Source organism: Indicator indicator, chromosome 1 (assembly GCF_027791375.1).
Source record: "Indicator indicator isolate 239-I01 chromosome 1, UM_Iind_1.1, whole genome shotgun sequence".
NCBI lineage: Eukaryota > Metazoa > Chordata > Aves > Piciformes > Indicatoridae > Indicator > Indicator indicator.
Window position 1 is genome coordinate 120,164,139 of NC_072010.1, and position 16,416 is coordinate 120,180,554.

The 16,416-nt window shown below is 38.7% G+C and overlaps 1 protein-coding gene across 5 annotated transcripts in view; it reads left to right on the forward strand.

Moving 5' to 3' along the window:
* Positions 1-395: 395 nt before the first annotated feature.
* CASK (calcium/calmodulin dependent serine protein kinase) overlaps positions 396-16,416 on the forward strand; it is a 196,687-nt gene continuing 180,666 nt past the window's right edge. For all 5 annotated transcript variants that reach the window (XM_054387798.1, XM_054387806.1, XM_054387825.1 and 2 more), the window contains exon 1: positions 396-454. In XM_054387798.1, the coding sequence (XP_054243773.1) occupies positions 396-454 (59 nt within the window). The remainder of the gene's footprint in view (positions 455-16,416) is intronic.

The following is a 16,416-nucleotide window of genomic DNA, read 5'->3' on the forward strand; positions in this document are numbered from 1 at the left end:
CCGCCGCTGCCGCTGGGGAGTAGCCGGCTGAGAGGGGGCGGGAGGGGGGTGGGGGGCGGAGGAAGGTGGGGTCGCTGAGTGTGTGACACGCGCGGGGAGCGGCGGCGGCGGCTGCGGCCCGCGGGAGGAGGAGCAGGGAGTCCCGGCGCGGCCGCGGAAGCCCCCGGGCGTGCGGCGGCGGCGCCCCAGAAAGGTGGCGGCGGTAGCAGCTGCGGTAGCGGTTGGAATTTACCGTGGTGGTGGCGGTTGGCGCTGACCAGCAGGGGAGCGCGCCGCGCGGCGGGGACCGTGCCCGCGGCCCCCCCTCCCCCTTCCCTCGTCCCCCCTTCCTCTCTCCCTCCTGCCCCCCTTCCCCGGGGCCGCCGCCTCTCGGGCTGATTCCCCCCGCCCGGACCATGGCTGACGACGACGTGCTGTTCGAGGACGTGTACGAGCTCTGCGAGGTGATCGGCAAGTGAGTCCCGCGGGGAGCGGGAGGCGGGCAGGGCAGGGCGTGTGCGCCACCGGGCAGAGCGGGGGAGGGGGTGGCGGTGCCCCCGTGCCCAGCCCCTCCCGCCGGGCACGGGCGGGGGGGTGGGGGGGAGAAGAGGGATGCTCTGCTCGGCACCCACCTGAGTCGCCGCCGCCAGCGGCTCCGTGCGAGCGGTGCAGGATCCGAGTCCCCCCCTTGGCTGGTGGCGGTGACACGGGGAGTGCCTCCGCCGCGCTGCCCACCTTCGTTATTACACGGGAGGCAGAAGGGGGAGAAGTGACCCGATGTTTCCTCAGCCACCATGATTAACCGCCTAACCATCACTCAGGCTGGCTGCAGCAAGCGGCAACCACTTCCCACCCCTTTTCTTCTCCTCCCCCCTATATCCCATTCCTGGCACACCCATCAAGGATTGCCTATTGGGGAAAGGAGAGGGAAGATATCTCTCTGTAGATACACCTATTCACTGGGTGTCTGCATATTTGTGCGCCAGGTGTTGGGTTTGCCTCTTCCTTGCTGCATAATAAGCAGCTTGTTAGTGGCAGTACTAGTGACGCTCGGGTAGCGCTCAGTTTTTGTCTAGAGCTTTCCCTCCACTCTCATTCGTGTGGAAATAGAGATGTATAAGACAGTAGGAGTGCTTGGCCTTTTGAGTCTTGTTATGCAACTACTATTAAATCGGTGTTCGAAGCTTTTATCAGACCTAGGAGTTGAGGTAGTTGTTAGCGTTCTCCATCTGCCTGCTTCGGGTTACCACTGTTGTAGAGTGGGTGAAAATGACAGTTAAAGTCTCACTGTAATCGCACCGAGAAAATGCAGAGAATCCCCCAAATCAGATGGTGATACAGAATTAAAGCTGAACTCCATCTGTCCCCCCTCCATATTTTAGTGACTATTCAGTTTCAAAAGTCATTGTTTATTTATTTTTCATCTTTCATGTATTTTCTGTAGTTGTGTCTGTGTTGCAAAATGGACATGAAAGATGTAGCAATATTGTGACTTCCTAATTTTCTCTGTGTTTCTGATTCCCAAGCTGAGATTGCTGTAGTGACACCATTCAATGTGTTTGCAGATTTTTCTTCCTGACAATGAATTTTATAAGAATAATTGTTCACTATGTTTTGATTATAAACAAAGATTTTTTTTTTTTTCTGACTGCACTCATGTGCCTGCTCTCCACCAGTGTGCTTTTCAGTTAATACCAAGTGCTGTCTACTTTCAAAGCTAGGGCTAAAAATATTCTAGAATTAATCTTTCCTTGGGATTATATTAAAATGCTAGACTGGACATAGCAGGTGACTTTGTTGTCAGCAGAAGTTTCAGCACTCAGTTCTGGCATTTCACACACACAAACAGCTTTTTAAAATACTAAGCTTAAAGGGCCTTGTTTGCTGTCATAAATGGTAAGCAATTGCTTTAGCTTAATGCTGGTTGTTGGTGGGGAGCTTCTGCAGCTGAGAAACAAAACTCTCGTTATTAAACATGTTTTGAAGACAATTTTGGCACACTCCTTTCACAAGTGGTTTTACGCTAACCACTGCAGTTCACACACTGTTTTATTCATACCAGATTATCTACCGTTAGAAAGAAGGTGCAGTGATTATGCATGACCACACACCCTTTTACAGAAGGAATGATTTACAGGGGTCCAGATGTTTGTACATCACAAATGACTTTTGGGTTTCTGATTGGAGAGTTCCGAAGAGAGAACTCAAAAACTGGATTAGGTATTAGCTACGTAAGTTCCACATGAGATTTAGGTAGTATTGATAGTATTGTGATGTAACTAGATATAACAGATAAATATTGAGTCACAGTAGGATTATGATGCCAGGAGCACTATAGCAAACCCAGGATGGATCACTGAAAATAGCAGCAGTGATGGTGTGGAGGCTAGCTTGCTCATTGTGATTCCTCAGGCTTTTCCACGCAGATGTGTCAGTCCTGAAAGAAACATTTAAAATAAATATAGAGTTTCATGTAGAGCTTTATAAATAGCATTCCTGTTTCTTTGCAGTACAATGCAGGTGACTTCCAGGGAACCAGGGGTGCAACATCTTTATTTTGCTTGGGGGTTTTGGGTACCACCTTGCCCATCTAACCAACTGGAGGAAAGCTGCTGTACATCTGCTTTGAATTGTTACATATGCATCTTACTAAACAGCTTCCAGTGAAACATGCACTAAATGTCCACACGTTCCTGTGATTCATTATTGATTGATACAGTAATTTGGGTCTTGCAAATAGCACATGTGGCCCTGATTTGTGTTTCAGACACATGAAATAATGAAACATGTAATGTATCTTTCCTGAATAGGTCCACTGTCATTTAAGGTAGCAAAAGGTATTTTCACAATGGGTGTGGGAAAGAAATCTGTGTCTGTAAAATGTCTGAATATCTAGTTGAACTTCCTATACAATTTACTAGTGAATCAAGGTGGTATCTTTTTAGCTGTATTTGGTTTGATTTGTTGAGGCATATCCTGACCTTTAGGATAACTTTAAACAGTTCTAAATATAAAGAGCTGATAAGACTTTGTGGAAGCACAGTGATAATAGCTTTTAGTGTTCTGGAGTGTGGAACAATTACAGTGCAACAGCATATGAATGAATTAATTGGAATGACAGTGATAAACTGTCTATTCTGTGACATTTAATGTGTTTAAATTCTGCAAGCATGTGTTTTTCATTTTGAATGGGTGCAGGAGAAAAGAAAGGCCAGGAGGGGTAGAGATAAATTCTAGTTTGTGTTTCCTGTGGACAAAAAAAGGGAAATCTTAATTTGTGTATATTTCCAATATATCTTTCCATCGTGGAAAGCTACATGGAGAAAAAATTGTAATAAGAATCCTAGTTTCTTGTTTTAACTTTTTAAAGTGGCATTTATGAAACTAACATTGGTCATGTAGTTTTACTTGACCACTTGTGTTATGTTCTAGGTTATTGTCTTGTCTTCAGACTTTGCTGACAAGCACTTTGTAAAAGAAATAAATTATGTCTCTTGGGGTAGCTAGTAGTGATGAAAAGCTTTAGGTAGACTTTAGGTAACTTTGAAGGGAATCTCTCCTTATATATTGATGAGGAAGTGCACAATATGAAATACCTAATCCATTTATCATGTTGATCAGACCATGCATTTGATGTCATTCACACGTAATAGTGCTAAGTGTACTTTATTTTTCGTTAAGATTTTAATTCAGAGTACACTGAGTTCATAAAGCATGGTAGATGTAGAGGTGAAGCATCTTGGGTATTCATCTTAAGTGAAAACTGTTTGGAGCTTGTAATAGGAGCTCCACGTACACATAGCAGTAGTTTTCTTTAATCCAAAGAGATAACGCCTGTCTTTACTTGGTATTGAATCTGGAAAACCAAAGCATTGCTTTTATGACAGATAGAGTCCTTGTTCTGCAAGGACTTTGTTTTATGTTATCTGATTCTGAGTTTCTGTACCTCTTCAGATTCATGTTGTTTTACGCTAGCATTAGAGGAGGAACATCAAGATGGTCTGATCCTCCTAACAAGAGGATAGCAGGTTGCTGCAGATTTTTTCAAATATAATGTAAATACAATGTGATAAAGTTGATAAAAGTGGTTTTTATGTGTGTTAATTGGTCACAGCTTGAATCATTATGATTATGAATAGTCATTTAAACTGTAAATTTTTGTAATTTCGTCTTCCATTTCTGGACCATATATATGTACAGTCATTGTGCATAGTAGTAGTGCAGTTGTTTGTATTTGTACTACCCAAGTATTACGTGGTGATTGGTGCTAACACTGTCATACCTTTTAGGTCGTTCTCTGCCACATGACTGGGCTCAGTCTCGTCCTTTTCTGCACTGCACACTGGAGGATTTTAGTTTGTTTTCATCCCTCGTTCCCCTGTGATGGGATGATTCTTCTTGCTTGGCCTTCTCAGTCTAATAAAGATGAGTTAAACAGCCTAGAGCGTGCAGGTGTTCTCTGCAGCCTGCCAGCACTGCTGGAACACTGCAGGAAATGAGGGGAGGATGCAAGGTTATGGGGTGGGATGTAGGATGGAATTTTTTTTGCATTGAAGTATGAATGTTTGTATCAGACAAGAGCATGGTCATTGTACTTCCATCCTAAGCTGTTACCTTGAAATGGAGTTGCTTTAGATTTATGCCACAGTCTAAGAGAGTTTAGGAAAGAGAGGAGAGAGCTCATGGGTTCCTTGTCCTAGAAATATTTTAAAAATTTTAAATACTGTGATAACAAAACTATCTAGAAGTATTTTGATGATTTTAGTGAATTGTTTTTCCTTATGACATCCATTTTACCTGCACAGCCGTGAGAATACTGTTGACTCTCAAACGTACTTTTTCTCTAGTGCACTGCTGAAGTCTTGCATCACGTGCAAAACCAATGCAATCAACTGATGGGTATAATTTTCACAAACCAAATGAAAACGTGAAACAACTGTATTATGTACTTGGTGTTTGGAAAGTGTGGAGAGGGGAGAGGGAAGGGAACTTCTCTGCAGTATGGGAAGTGGTTTGTCTACTTTAGTTTTTTTGTTTTTTTTTTTAGTACTGTTTGAAATACTAGTGTGCCAATAAAAAAATAATCAGCTGTTTTCTGTGTTAGAGTGCTTAAGAATAACAGATTATAGTGAATATTTGATTCAAGCATGAGGTGATAATGTACACTGCTTCAGGAAAGTAACAGTATGTTATTGGATATGTATAGTTGCTAAGTTATTCTGCTGTGGATTGTAACTGTAATAATGACATGTTTCTATGTGAGAGTCTCTGTCTACTGAAGAGGTTCAACTGTATCTGAACACAGAGTAGAATTAATATATCTAGCTGCAGAGTCCCACCTTTTAATCAGTATTCTTCTTTCCATTTGTGTGGCTTTTTCTGGTTTTGTTTTGATAAAGAGCTGCATTCTGGCATAGATCCTTATGATGTGAACAAGATGGCTGTAATGATGGGGAAGCTGAGGCTTGCTTAAAGGGGGAGTTTGGAAGAACTTGATCTAGGAAAGCGCAAACTGCAAAAGATTGTGCAAGGGTTTTGCAAATACGTTTTTGTACTTAAACACCCAAAAGCAGATGAAGGTAAGAGCAGGTGAGCAAACATGTGCAGGCTAATCCTGAGCAATTTGAGGCTAAAAATTACAAGACTTTAGACCAACTTACTACTGAGATTCTGAAGAAGCTGTCTGTAAGAGGTTGTGGGACAAAAAAAAGCTACCTTTGCTAAGTTAAGAGTTTGATCTTTTTCATTAAAGTAGTATGAAACTTCAAGAATGGGAGCTGGTCTTTAGCACCCAAGTGATCCTTGGTAATCATTTAAATTCAAATCCAATGCTTAAAATTAAATGCTTCAGGATAAAGAATATTAGGGAAGGAAAAGACCCATATTTTGTGTCAACAGCCACTCTCCTCCCTGGTTCTCTGGCTGATTCTGTTGCCTTTTCATGATCTCCTATAAGATGTCATGACAATGAAAGGTAATTGAGAAGTATTAACCCTGAAATGACATTTCTGAAGATCAGTCTCCAGAAACTTGTAGTCACATTACATGTGCCGTCTAAAGAATGGTGGCTTTAGCATTGAAAGTGGTTGTTGTTAAAATTAGGTACATATACAAGTCATGGAGTTAATAAAAATAACTCTCATAAATTCTCTTTTTTCAGGGAGTGAGGTTTTATTTTGTGGGTTTTTTTGGTTGGTTGGTTGGTTTGTTGTTTTGTTTTTTTTTTTAATAGACATTGTGAAGATGTGTATACAGGATATGTTACATGCATGGCATCCCTAGTAATTTTAAAAGTTGGAACTACCACTTAAGATAGTGTGCTTAATACATCTACCCGAAGAACCCCCTTTTTTTGTGTATATCAGATAAGCATGTGAGAAGATAACCTAGGTAAAGCATCCAAAGCATGGGAAGAGAGCCTACTGTTCAGTATATCTGTAAACAGAACTGTGTTTGAAGTGTCAGGTTAGTAGCCTCTTTTAATAAACTACTGCTCTATTGAGGGAGTTAGTGTTTCTCGAGAGATGTCTACTGGTAAAAGGAATGGCTTCCTCATGGGAAACAGGAGTGCTCAGAAAGTTTTGGTGTTCTGTTTACCATAGGGTTACTAGCGCTTAAGCCTCTATCTTACCAATATCTTTTTCTGAAATTAAAACAAATAAGGTTTGAAATAGTTTTTGGAGCTTGATGATAAAAGCTTTGATATTGCATTATAATAAAGGTTTCATTTGTTATGTCAGTTTGTAGGAGAAGCAAAGGCACCTCTTCAGAGAAATGAGTAGAAAACTCTTGCAGGGTAAATTCAGGACCAAGGACCTAATGTGACCCCACTTTTGTTAACAAGTGCCTTACTCTTTCACTTTCTTTCACTTTTTTTTTTTGATAGAATAGGGTGAGAAGGGGTGGCCAGAAAGTTGCTACATACCTTCTATGTTTTATTTCAATATTCAGGGTACAGTGGGGCCGTATTTTCCTTCCAGACTTGGGATTTGTCAGAATCTTGTATTGTCGATGTTTTTTTTCCCCAGAAACCAATGGTTAAAACATATGTTTGCCATGTGAAGACATTTTAAATTGACTCATAGTTCTTACACACTTGGAAAATTCCTTGTATGTTCCTGAAGTTCTGTGTATTTTCCTGCCACCAGAGGTGGAAATATATAATTTTATTTTTGATAAGTTTTCACTTGACTCCTTCATGTGTTTCTTTGGCCACTGAATGATCTGTGTGATTGCTTGCAGTTTTAATTTTTACCTAACGTCCCCGTTTTCTTTTCTGGATAATGTGGACATAGGCAGATACTCCTAGCATTTAATATTGAGTAAATTTCCTAGGATATGTGAATTAAGAAAGCTGGAAAGAACTTGCCTCTGAACTAAGTTTTTAGAAGTAAAAGCTGGGGTGTTAAGTTCTATATGGCATTTAAATTGGTATAGAATGTGTTCTGTTTCAGTTTAGTCGTACGAAAGCACCTTCAGCTAAGTTGAAAAACTAGTTTTATCTCATCAAAGTGACAGTTCTGCTGTAGTTAAGTTTGAGAAACCCTTACAATTCTAAAGTGTCCATTTTCTAGGGAACACATGATTCTTAGGTAACTCATGACGTCATTTAAACTCACTGTTAGCAGGGATTAGAAGGTAGCTCATTTGGAAATTTTGTGATCCAAAGAGCATTAGGGATAAGGAAAAAAAATTCTTAGCTGTATGTGTCTGAGGCTTCTTAGGTACAATGGCCTTTATGATATTCACAACTTTATGAAATCTGTGTCTAGATATCTTCTTATGTGGCTATGTAAAGTATCAATTTTTATTCTGTGCCTTCAGGAATCATCATGAATTTCCCCAATATTAGAGTTGTTATCTTTAAAAACCAAACAAGCGACCTTTACAAAGGTGGTACATGGTTCTTCATTTTTGACCCTGAAGCTTCTCCTCAATTCTTCTGCCTTTTTAATAGAGTACTGTATTGCTCTTTCCAGAGGGAAAAAATGACAATAATTTAAGAACCAAAACCCTGCAACAAGAACAACAAAACCCAAACAACCAACCAAACCCACAAACAAACCAAACAAAACCCAAACAAATAAAAACCCACACACCAACAATAAAACACAAACTGAAAGAGAAAAGTTCGTAGTATTTCTCCTAAAGGGAAGTTTAGTTTGCCTTGGCAAGTTCTTCAGACGTGTTCCTCCACCCTTTTTTAATCCCAATTTTGGTTTTGTAAAAGGGTCTATGTGTAAAAACCTGCGGCTGCATTCAGATGTTCTAGCTTAGAGAAGCCAAAAAAAGGGGCTCCTGTTACTTTATCTGAGGGGAACCCTACAGATGTTACTGCAAATGTAGTTGTCAGCTGCTTGCTTTCCTCCCCTTTTTTTTGCTCCAGATGTTGTAGATTCTGAACAGAGGGAAACAGTTCTGAACAATGGGAAAGCAATAATTTACACTTGATTAGTGGGATCTATACATCTGTAAATGGAAAAGACAGTAAAGAAGAAAGTGAGGTAATCCTACCTCCCTTGTCCAAACCACTTCTCCATTCTTTTACTTGTCAGGAAAAGGTGGGAGTGAGGATAGCCTAGAAAAAAACTACAAAAAGTTTAGGGAATTATATATTTCAGGTATATAATCTTTCCTGCATCAATACTGATCTGACCTGTAACTTTCCTGGAACTCTTTAGGAACTGAACTTGAATACAGCAGGACCAGATAGGTTGGGGTTCAGATGGGTTTAGAGTAAACATCTGTCTGGTTAGCAGCAGTCCAGCTGCAAAGCAGCTAACCAGGGCAGGAATTGAGGTGAAATCCTGCATTTCCATAATCCTGCAACCTCTAAGTGTGTAATGATTCCTGAAGGAGAGGTGTGTCAGGTTGTATGTGGGCTGTGGATAGGTGGTAGTAGCCTTTGTTCTCTTTCTGCCCGTGTGAGGCACTGTGGGAGTATACAAGTGCAATTCTGTGATGTGAGCTGAATTAACTTTCTCTTGAAAAGGGAGGTCTTGATGTCTTTATGTGCTTCTATGCCCTGGATGATCTACCCTTCTCTGTGCCAGCTTTAGCATTCATCTGATTCTATATAAGCCAGATGCACTACAAAAATGTTCACTTGTTCACTTCTTATTCTGTTTTCACTGCCTTGACTAGATCTACAGGGTAAGGATGGAAAGAGGTAGGATGTCCAGGACCCTTCACCTCTTCCCAGCTTTGACAACACTGAACTGCTAAGGCCCTGTTGTAAAATGCTTTATTGTTTTTTAAAGCATGTTTGGCTTTGTTTTTTTAATGATAATCAGGAAGATAGCCTCTGAACTCTTTCCTCTATTTATTTATTCCTCTACAATAATTTAGAAAATTGTTAAGGAAAGGGGAGGGAAAAAGGGAAAGATAGGTATAGATATATTTAAGAGGAAAAAAAATTACAAATTAAAAGGCTATTATTAACACACAAAACCAAAGTCTCATTTAGTTGCTTTAATGTTCTTAATTTGCTTCTTCCTTCTTTCTGTGCACACAGACATTCCCCATAATTAAATCAAAGCACTAACTTTGTCAGGGCCTCATCACCTCACTCAGGATTTAAATTTGATACATAATAGAGTCAAACAGAAGTTAGGGGAGCAACTGTAAATCTGGGATTTTTATTTTTGGAATATTTGAATTAACTCTTTAAAGTGTATTAGCTTGTGACATAGTTGGATGCTCTTCAAGCATGCTTGTATTTTGTTGGGTCCTTCAGGACTTGAATATTAGCAGTTGGATGTACTCTGAACTGCAAGCATGCTTGATGTTTGAGTGCTTCTAATTTTTATGGAACTCAAATGTGAGTCTGTTATTCCTGGTTCTGTTGTGGTTATGTGCACAAGTAAGGGAAGCATATTTGGCAAATTCAAGAAATTCAACCCCAAATTCTCCTGAGCGAGTTTTTTTACAGAGTTTGTTTTGCTCTGAACCTAAATTTAAAATGTATTGAATCAATTAAGAGCTTGTTTCAATTTGATACTTTTTCCCTCACGTTTCTTTTTTTTTAGAAGTTCTGTGTTAGTGTATCTAGATCAAGTTTAGATTGGAAAGTACCACCTTCTGCTTACAGAAAATACTATTTTCCTTTCTATACCCCCCAAACTACTAGAGGTTATCTCTTCCTTATTGTGTTTCTGCAAGTATCTTAATTCCAGAGCTTCAGCATTATAGAGATGAAAGCAACAACAGGGGCTTTCAAAATTGGAGGTCAAACAGAACTCTTTTACTCAGTTTCAGCTATTAAATTAAGATTTTTTTTTTTTAAACTTTTTCCTCTGTGGAAGAAATGGTTACCTTTTAGCTGAGATATTCAGCCCTTAAGGTTCAATTATCTTTAAAAGCATAAAGTAAACAGGGTGCTTAAAATATCAGGAGCTCTTTCTCTAATCTTAGATCTCAAGTGGGTCAATTTTTTTCGTCAGAGCAGGCACTTTGAATTGGCAAGTATTCAATACTTCATAGCTGCCACTGAGATAGGATACTTTCTTGACTCTTGTATCTTTGGATTCTTAGCTGTTTGAAGTTTTCAAAAGTCTGACTTGTCTGGTCACTGTGCTGTTTAGGGATGTTTTCAAATAGTGTTGGCTGCAAGATTTGGTTTCCTTGTGTATGAAATACAGCTCTCAGAACAGGGACTTGGAATCAGATTTCTTCTTTTTGCTGAGTGAGTATGGTCATCATGGATGCTTTTTTCCCCTTCTTAGTGCTGTGGTGAGTGTTAAATGATTCTATAAAACATCAGCTGAGAGTGCTGGGAATACCTTTGTTTCCCATATTTTCTAGTCTGGTGAGTGCTTTTTTTCAGGTGCTGTGTGTTAGGGAAGGACCTTGAGTATGTGCTTCCCCGTTTTGGAGTGAATGTTCCTCTCACTGAGTAAGCAGCAGCTGCTGCTGCACTGGGCATGGACCTGCAGCTTGGGTCTGGCACCGTGTCTCAGTAGCTAAAGGATATACAAAGCAGAACCATTGGTTTGGCTATGCTCCTTTAGTTGTAAGATAGTGAGATATTCATTACTGTTGACACAGTGCTTATCAACACACAAGCATCCTTTTAGAATTAAACAGCAAACCCAGGAATGTGTCAATTTTAGACTATTCTCAGGGATGCAGTATAGCAGAAAGGTGAGATCACTTTGTGAAACTTGAGGTTCTTTCCCTGAATAGTTGTTCTTTTTCAGAATAGAGCTTAGTTTCCTGTATTACTAATATACTTTTAAAAAATTCAAAGTGTTGCAGAGTTGAAAATTCTCTGTGAAAGTGAGCCTATACCTTACTTTTCAGAATTTCTCACAGTTGCAAAGCTGAGGAAAGTCATAAGAATACCTTTCCAAAATGTGGTTTTAGAGACATGTCTGGGACAAAGAGAAATCACAGGTGACATTTGGGGATGTTGTTACATGGTAGATTTAAACATGCATATTCTGTTGAAAGCTGTTTTAAAGTGCTTTTTCTGATGTGTTCTAAAAAATTGTGAAGTTTTGCATTTATTAATTGCATTTAAGGTTAATTGCATTTAAAAATAAAACTTCTTTCTAACAGATTTCCATTTTTTTGACAAGAAAACCCAACGACTTGAATTGTTTACTGTTTGAACAAAGCTATAGGAATTACTGAGAACTATCATTTTCATTTAACTTTTTCTCTTACTCTCAATTGATAGCCTGAGACTTTGCTGCCATCTCTAGTTTCTTGATGAAATTTTTCTTGAGCTGCTATTTGATCTTATTTTCATCTGTACTCTTAAAAAGCTGAATTTTGGGCAGATTTGCTGACTGCTGTTAGAGGAGTTTGTTTTGTAAAGCTTGTATCAGTGAACAATATATGTGTCCTATGTTCCTTCCTTTTAGAAAGCACTAGAGAGTTTCTCTAAAGAGAAATACCTTGTATTCTTTCTTCCCTCATCTTCAGATATAACTCTATTTAAAGCAAGCTTTAAGCACTTTTTGCTGTCATTTTGGCTGTTAAAAATTTGCAAGTCACATTCCTGTTACTGTTCTTACTGTGATACAGAACCTTAGGTTTTTATTGCTAGTTTGTTTTCTGTAGTTTTAAGAGATGTTTCTGAAAGAATAGTTTGGTTTTAGGGATTGCTACGCTGTTTTATAGCATTTTTATGCTTTTGGAAAATGTAGTTTTGTTCATCATCTTCTTTCCTACACCTTTGAGTGCTTCCAGAACATCTTGAAGAAAAGATTACACTGGCTCTGACTCTACTTTCTCTGTTGGTTTGTTAATGAATATAGAACAAGTTTTTTTGTGGCTAGTCTCTTCAATAGTGACATTTTAGTTCCAATTTGAGTGTCAATACACCTTAAAGTTTTTTGTGGTTTTTTTTTTTTTTTTTAAGAGTTTCTCTGTCAGTTTTCATTTTTCTGTAATGTAAAGTTCCTCAGTAGCTCTGCCAAAGCTTTCTGGCTTTTTTCCTCACTTTGCTTTCCATTTCTTTTTCATATCAGCACTTTTATATGTTGTTTCACACTGTATGTGCTGGCCTACACTGATACCTCCTTTAGTTTTCTTCAGACTCACTAGCCTCTCAGCAGACTGTAGGATGTCTGTCAATCAGAATTTTGTTCCCGTGGAAACTACATTGCTTTAGAATTGAACAACAATTTAAGTTTCTGTAATCAAAGCTAACAAAGTTCCTCTGTTCCTCACAGTTACACAAGAACCTTTCAAAAAAAAGTCATCATTACAGTTTTCTCTTTGAATCTTCAACCAACTCCAGAATGATATTGCAACCAGGATTGTTTTCCTTGAGAGAATAGTACACACTAACATGTTCTGTTACTGTGCTACTACCTCCTGAGAGTCCTAATGACAGTTCAGGTACTTCATAGGTGCTGCTTTTTTTTTTTTTTGTATTTTTTTTCCTCTCATAATATTTGTGAAGTCTGCAGGAGAAAGAGCTTTTATATCAGCAGGTTGTCTTTGCCTCTGCAGCATGTAAAGTGTAAAGTTTTGTGGCTTCACTGCACCTGCTTAGAACTCGAGGAAGAGAGGTGGTTCTCTCCACTCTTGTGTTCCTGTCAGCATCTGTGGAAGAAGCAAGCTGACTTAATTTTTCCTCACCAGGGTGGAATAATATCTTGACCTTCTTGTTTTGAGCAACCACATTTGTCTACTCAATCAGTTTGAGGGAAAGGAAGGGTTCTTGGTACACAGGCATGTTTTATACCTAATAAATGCATTTTCTCCCTGCTGCTTTTGTTAAGATGCTGCTGTTTTACAGGATAACTCTTGATATCTCAGGAAGTGGAATCTTGTATGCCTAATGATACAAGTTCAAAGATACAAAAAAAAAGATGCAAGTTCAAAGTCCTGTTATTTACAGAAAAAGACTACAAGGAAAAGGGAAAGGTCCTATCTTCAAAGTCTGAAACTGTAACATGTCTTCTGCGGGAGTGTATGTATTCTGTGGAAAATATTATGCCAGTAAGCTCGTTTGAAATGGGTGTGATCCTGCCCTCTTAGAAATTAGTGATGTTATCAGTGCTGTACTCTTTTAAGCTTTATTCACATACCCCCTTCCTGGAAGTGTTCAGGGTCAGGCTGGATGGGGCTTTGAGCAACACATTTTAGTGGAAGGTATCCCAGCCCACTAGCAGGGAACTAGGTGATCTTTTAAGATTCCTTCTGATTCAAACCATTCTATGATTCTGTGTGAATGGGCTAGTGGTAAAATTCTCCATATTTTCCCTCCATTCTCTTTCATGTTTAAGAAACATAGATATGATCTCCCATTCTATCAGCTTAAATGTTATTTGGAAATCAGTTGTTTATAAGCCTTCAGAAAGTTTCCTTTTCATAAATGACTAAAAAGGTTTTAATCAGCATTATTTGGAGTGGTTTAAGTGCAGAGGTGTGCTAAGCACAAATTCATGTTTTGCCCAATTGCTAATTAAGAGTTTTTCTTGTTTGGACTTAAGATTCTGCAAAATATGCAAAGCCCTGTACTTTCATCTCTCATCTACTTTAGCAGGTATGAACTGAATTGTTAAAGTCAGTATCTTGCTCAGGAGCAAATCTTTGGTTCTGATGTATTTAATGCATACAGTGTGAGTAAGAAAAGTGGGTAGTATTTGATCAAGTGTGAAAGTATCCTCCTTTTTTAGTTTTTATTTTATTTTCAGTCATTTCAGGTATTTTCTGTGTTTTCTGCAGTCCTGCTTCTCAATAAAGAATGTGTAATCTGTTAACCTCCCCTTTTCCAACAGGTAGATTAGAAAGGGCTATTGCTCAGCATTAGCAAGTGAGTAATCAGCAAGGTAAATATGCAGGTATGATTCAGAGTGATCCAGGATCCAAAATTCAGTGTAGTCATGAGTGGTGCTACAAAAAAAAAATCATGCTGAGCTTCTCAGTATTATGTTGGAGGTAACTTTCTAATTAAAATTAATTAGCATATGGTCTTTCATCAGCAAAAATTGTTCATCCATGTTCTTGAGAAAATCTGTCTAATAGTGGAAGGTTCTAACTGTAGCTTGACAGTTGTCATAAAAGCAGTTTATGTAAATTATAGCCCATGTTGGTCTACATAAACCATTGGTAATGTTTATGTAGTATATGAAAATCAAGGTAATTCTGTAAAATTATTATTCTGCATTATTTCATTGTGAGGAATTTGACAGCAAATAGAAAATATTCACAAATTCATCTTCGTCTTGTCCAGAAAAGAATTTCTGTGCAGATGTTCAACTTTGAAGATTTTTACATTTCATAGTAAAATGTGTTTAGTACAGTTATAAAAAAAAAATAAAAATCTGTCAAGCAGTGTTTCTTCAGATGTGTTCTCCCCCTCCTTGTTATTTTTGTTTGTATCGTTACTGTTTTGGGGCTAAAGTAGACTGAAAAAAAAGTCATTGTTAAAAAGAGTGTCTCTTTCTCCTCCTCCCCTTTTGTAAGTTTCCCTGTGAGTCATTCTTCTCAGGGATTTTGGCCAGTTTTCCAACTACAGAGTAATTACTCTTAAAACTTTTGTCTTTACCTGGATAGGCATCGAGGAGCCCTGGAAAACAAATTGCTGTGTGAATAGCCACATGTCTTCATGAAAACTGTTAAGCCAGAAAACCAGTTTATCAGAAAGAAGATTACATGTATTTGGTTTTAGAAGGAAATCACAGATGAGATATATATATATATATATATATATACACACACATTTTGGTTTTACCTCTCAGACAAGTATTTTCTGTTTCTCTGGGGATTACATGTGGTTCTCACATGCTGGAAAATGTTAGTGAGGGAGGGGGCTTTTGATGTTGGCTCTGTGATGCTGCCTGAGCAATGCATGGAATATGTGATATTTGGAATTTATTTTGTCACAGAGGAGTATCATGTAATAAACAGATTTATCTGTCCTTTGAGTATCCCATATGAGGAAATTATTTCATTAAAAACCAGTCCAGCATCTTCCTTGAACATTCAAAAAAAGCCCAAGGAGGAGGACTGGGAGATCATTAGCAGTTTTGAATACACACACACATACATATAAAAAAATACATATATAATATGTATAAAATAGATTTAATTTTTTTTTTTTGTTTGGCATAATCTGCCTCCAGGTTTTATTTGAAGCCACATTCAGACTAAATTCTCAATAATAACGTAGCAGTTTTAAAGCTTTGTTCAGGGCAGATTGTTGCAGAAAGGACAAGACTTGTACAGATGGAGTTTTCCAGCCTTATGAAGAGAGCCCTTTCTCCTTGGGATATGAAATGAGCAATCAATTAGAAATAGATAATCAGTTTTGAAAGTGTGCCTCAACCGTTTAAAAAAATGACAATGTTGCTACCCAAGATACATGATTGAACTATGACAGGCATGAACGATGTAAAGTGATTTCTAGATATCTTGGGAGAAGTCTTTTCATGGATTATATATTCTGGATTTAGCCATGGTAGGATCTGATTTTGGTTAGAGCAATTGGTGTTGAGTAAGATTTCTGTAGCAAATGAGAGGATCACCTTATTTCTATTCAGAGGGAAATACCCTAGGTATAGAGGAGACTCTTTATTCTGCATTCCAAGCCCATGCCCAGAGGGGAGAAAAGAAGTAAGATTTGAATCTCAGGGTGTGGAGAGGGTTGCTTTGGATCTCACAGTTGCACTTGAACCTGAAAATGAGGAAGTGGGCTTTGATTGAACTTAAAGTACACGTTACTGAGAATCAGGAATGGGACCTCCAATTAGTAGGTGGTAGTTAAGGTGGCAGTTTTAGACGTGTTCAGTTGCTTCTCAGTTGAATGTGGAGAGAAAAAGAACAGCAGTGACTGTTGTTCTGCTTAGTTCCTACTAACATATCACTGAGTCTTCAGGTAGAAGCAAATGAGACGTGTTTTGCAAGGTAGGATGGATTTGAAATTGAATACTTGGACAAATTGATTAAAGAAAACTTTACTTATCTGGTGCAAGTCCT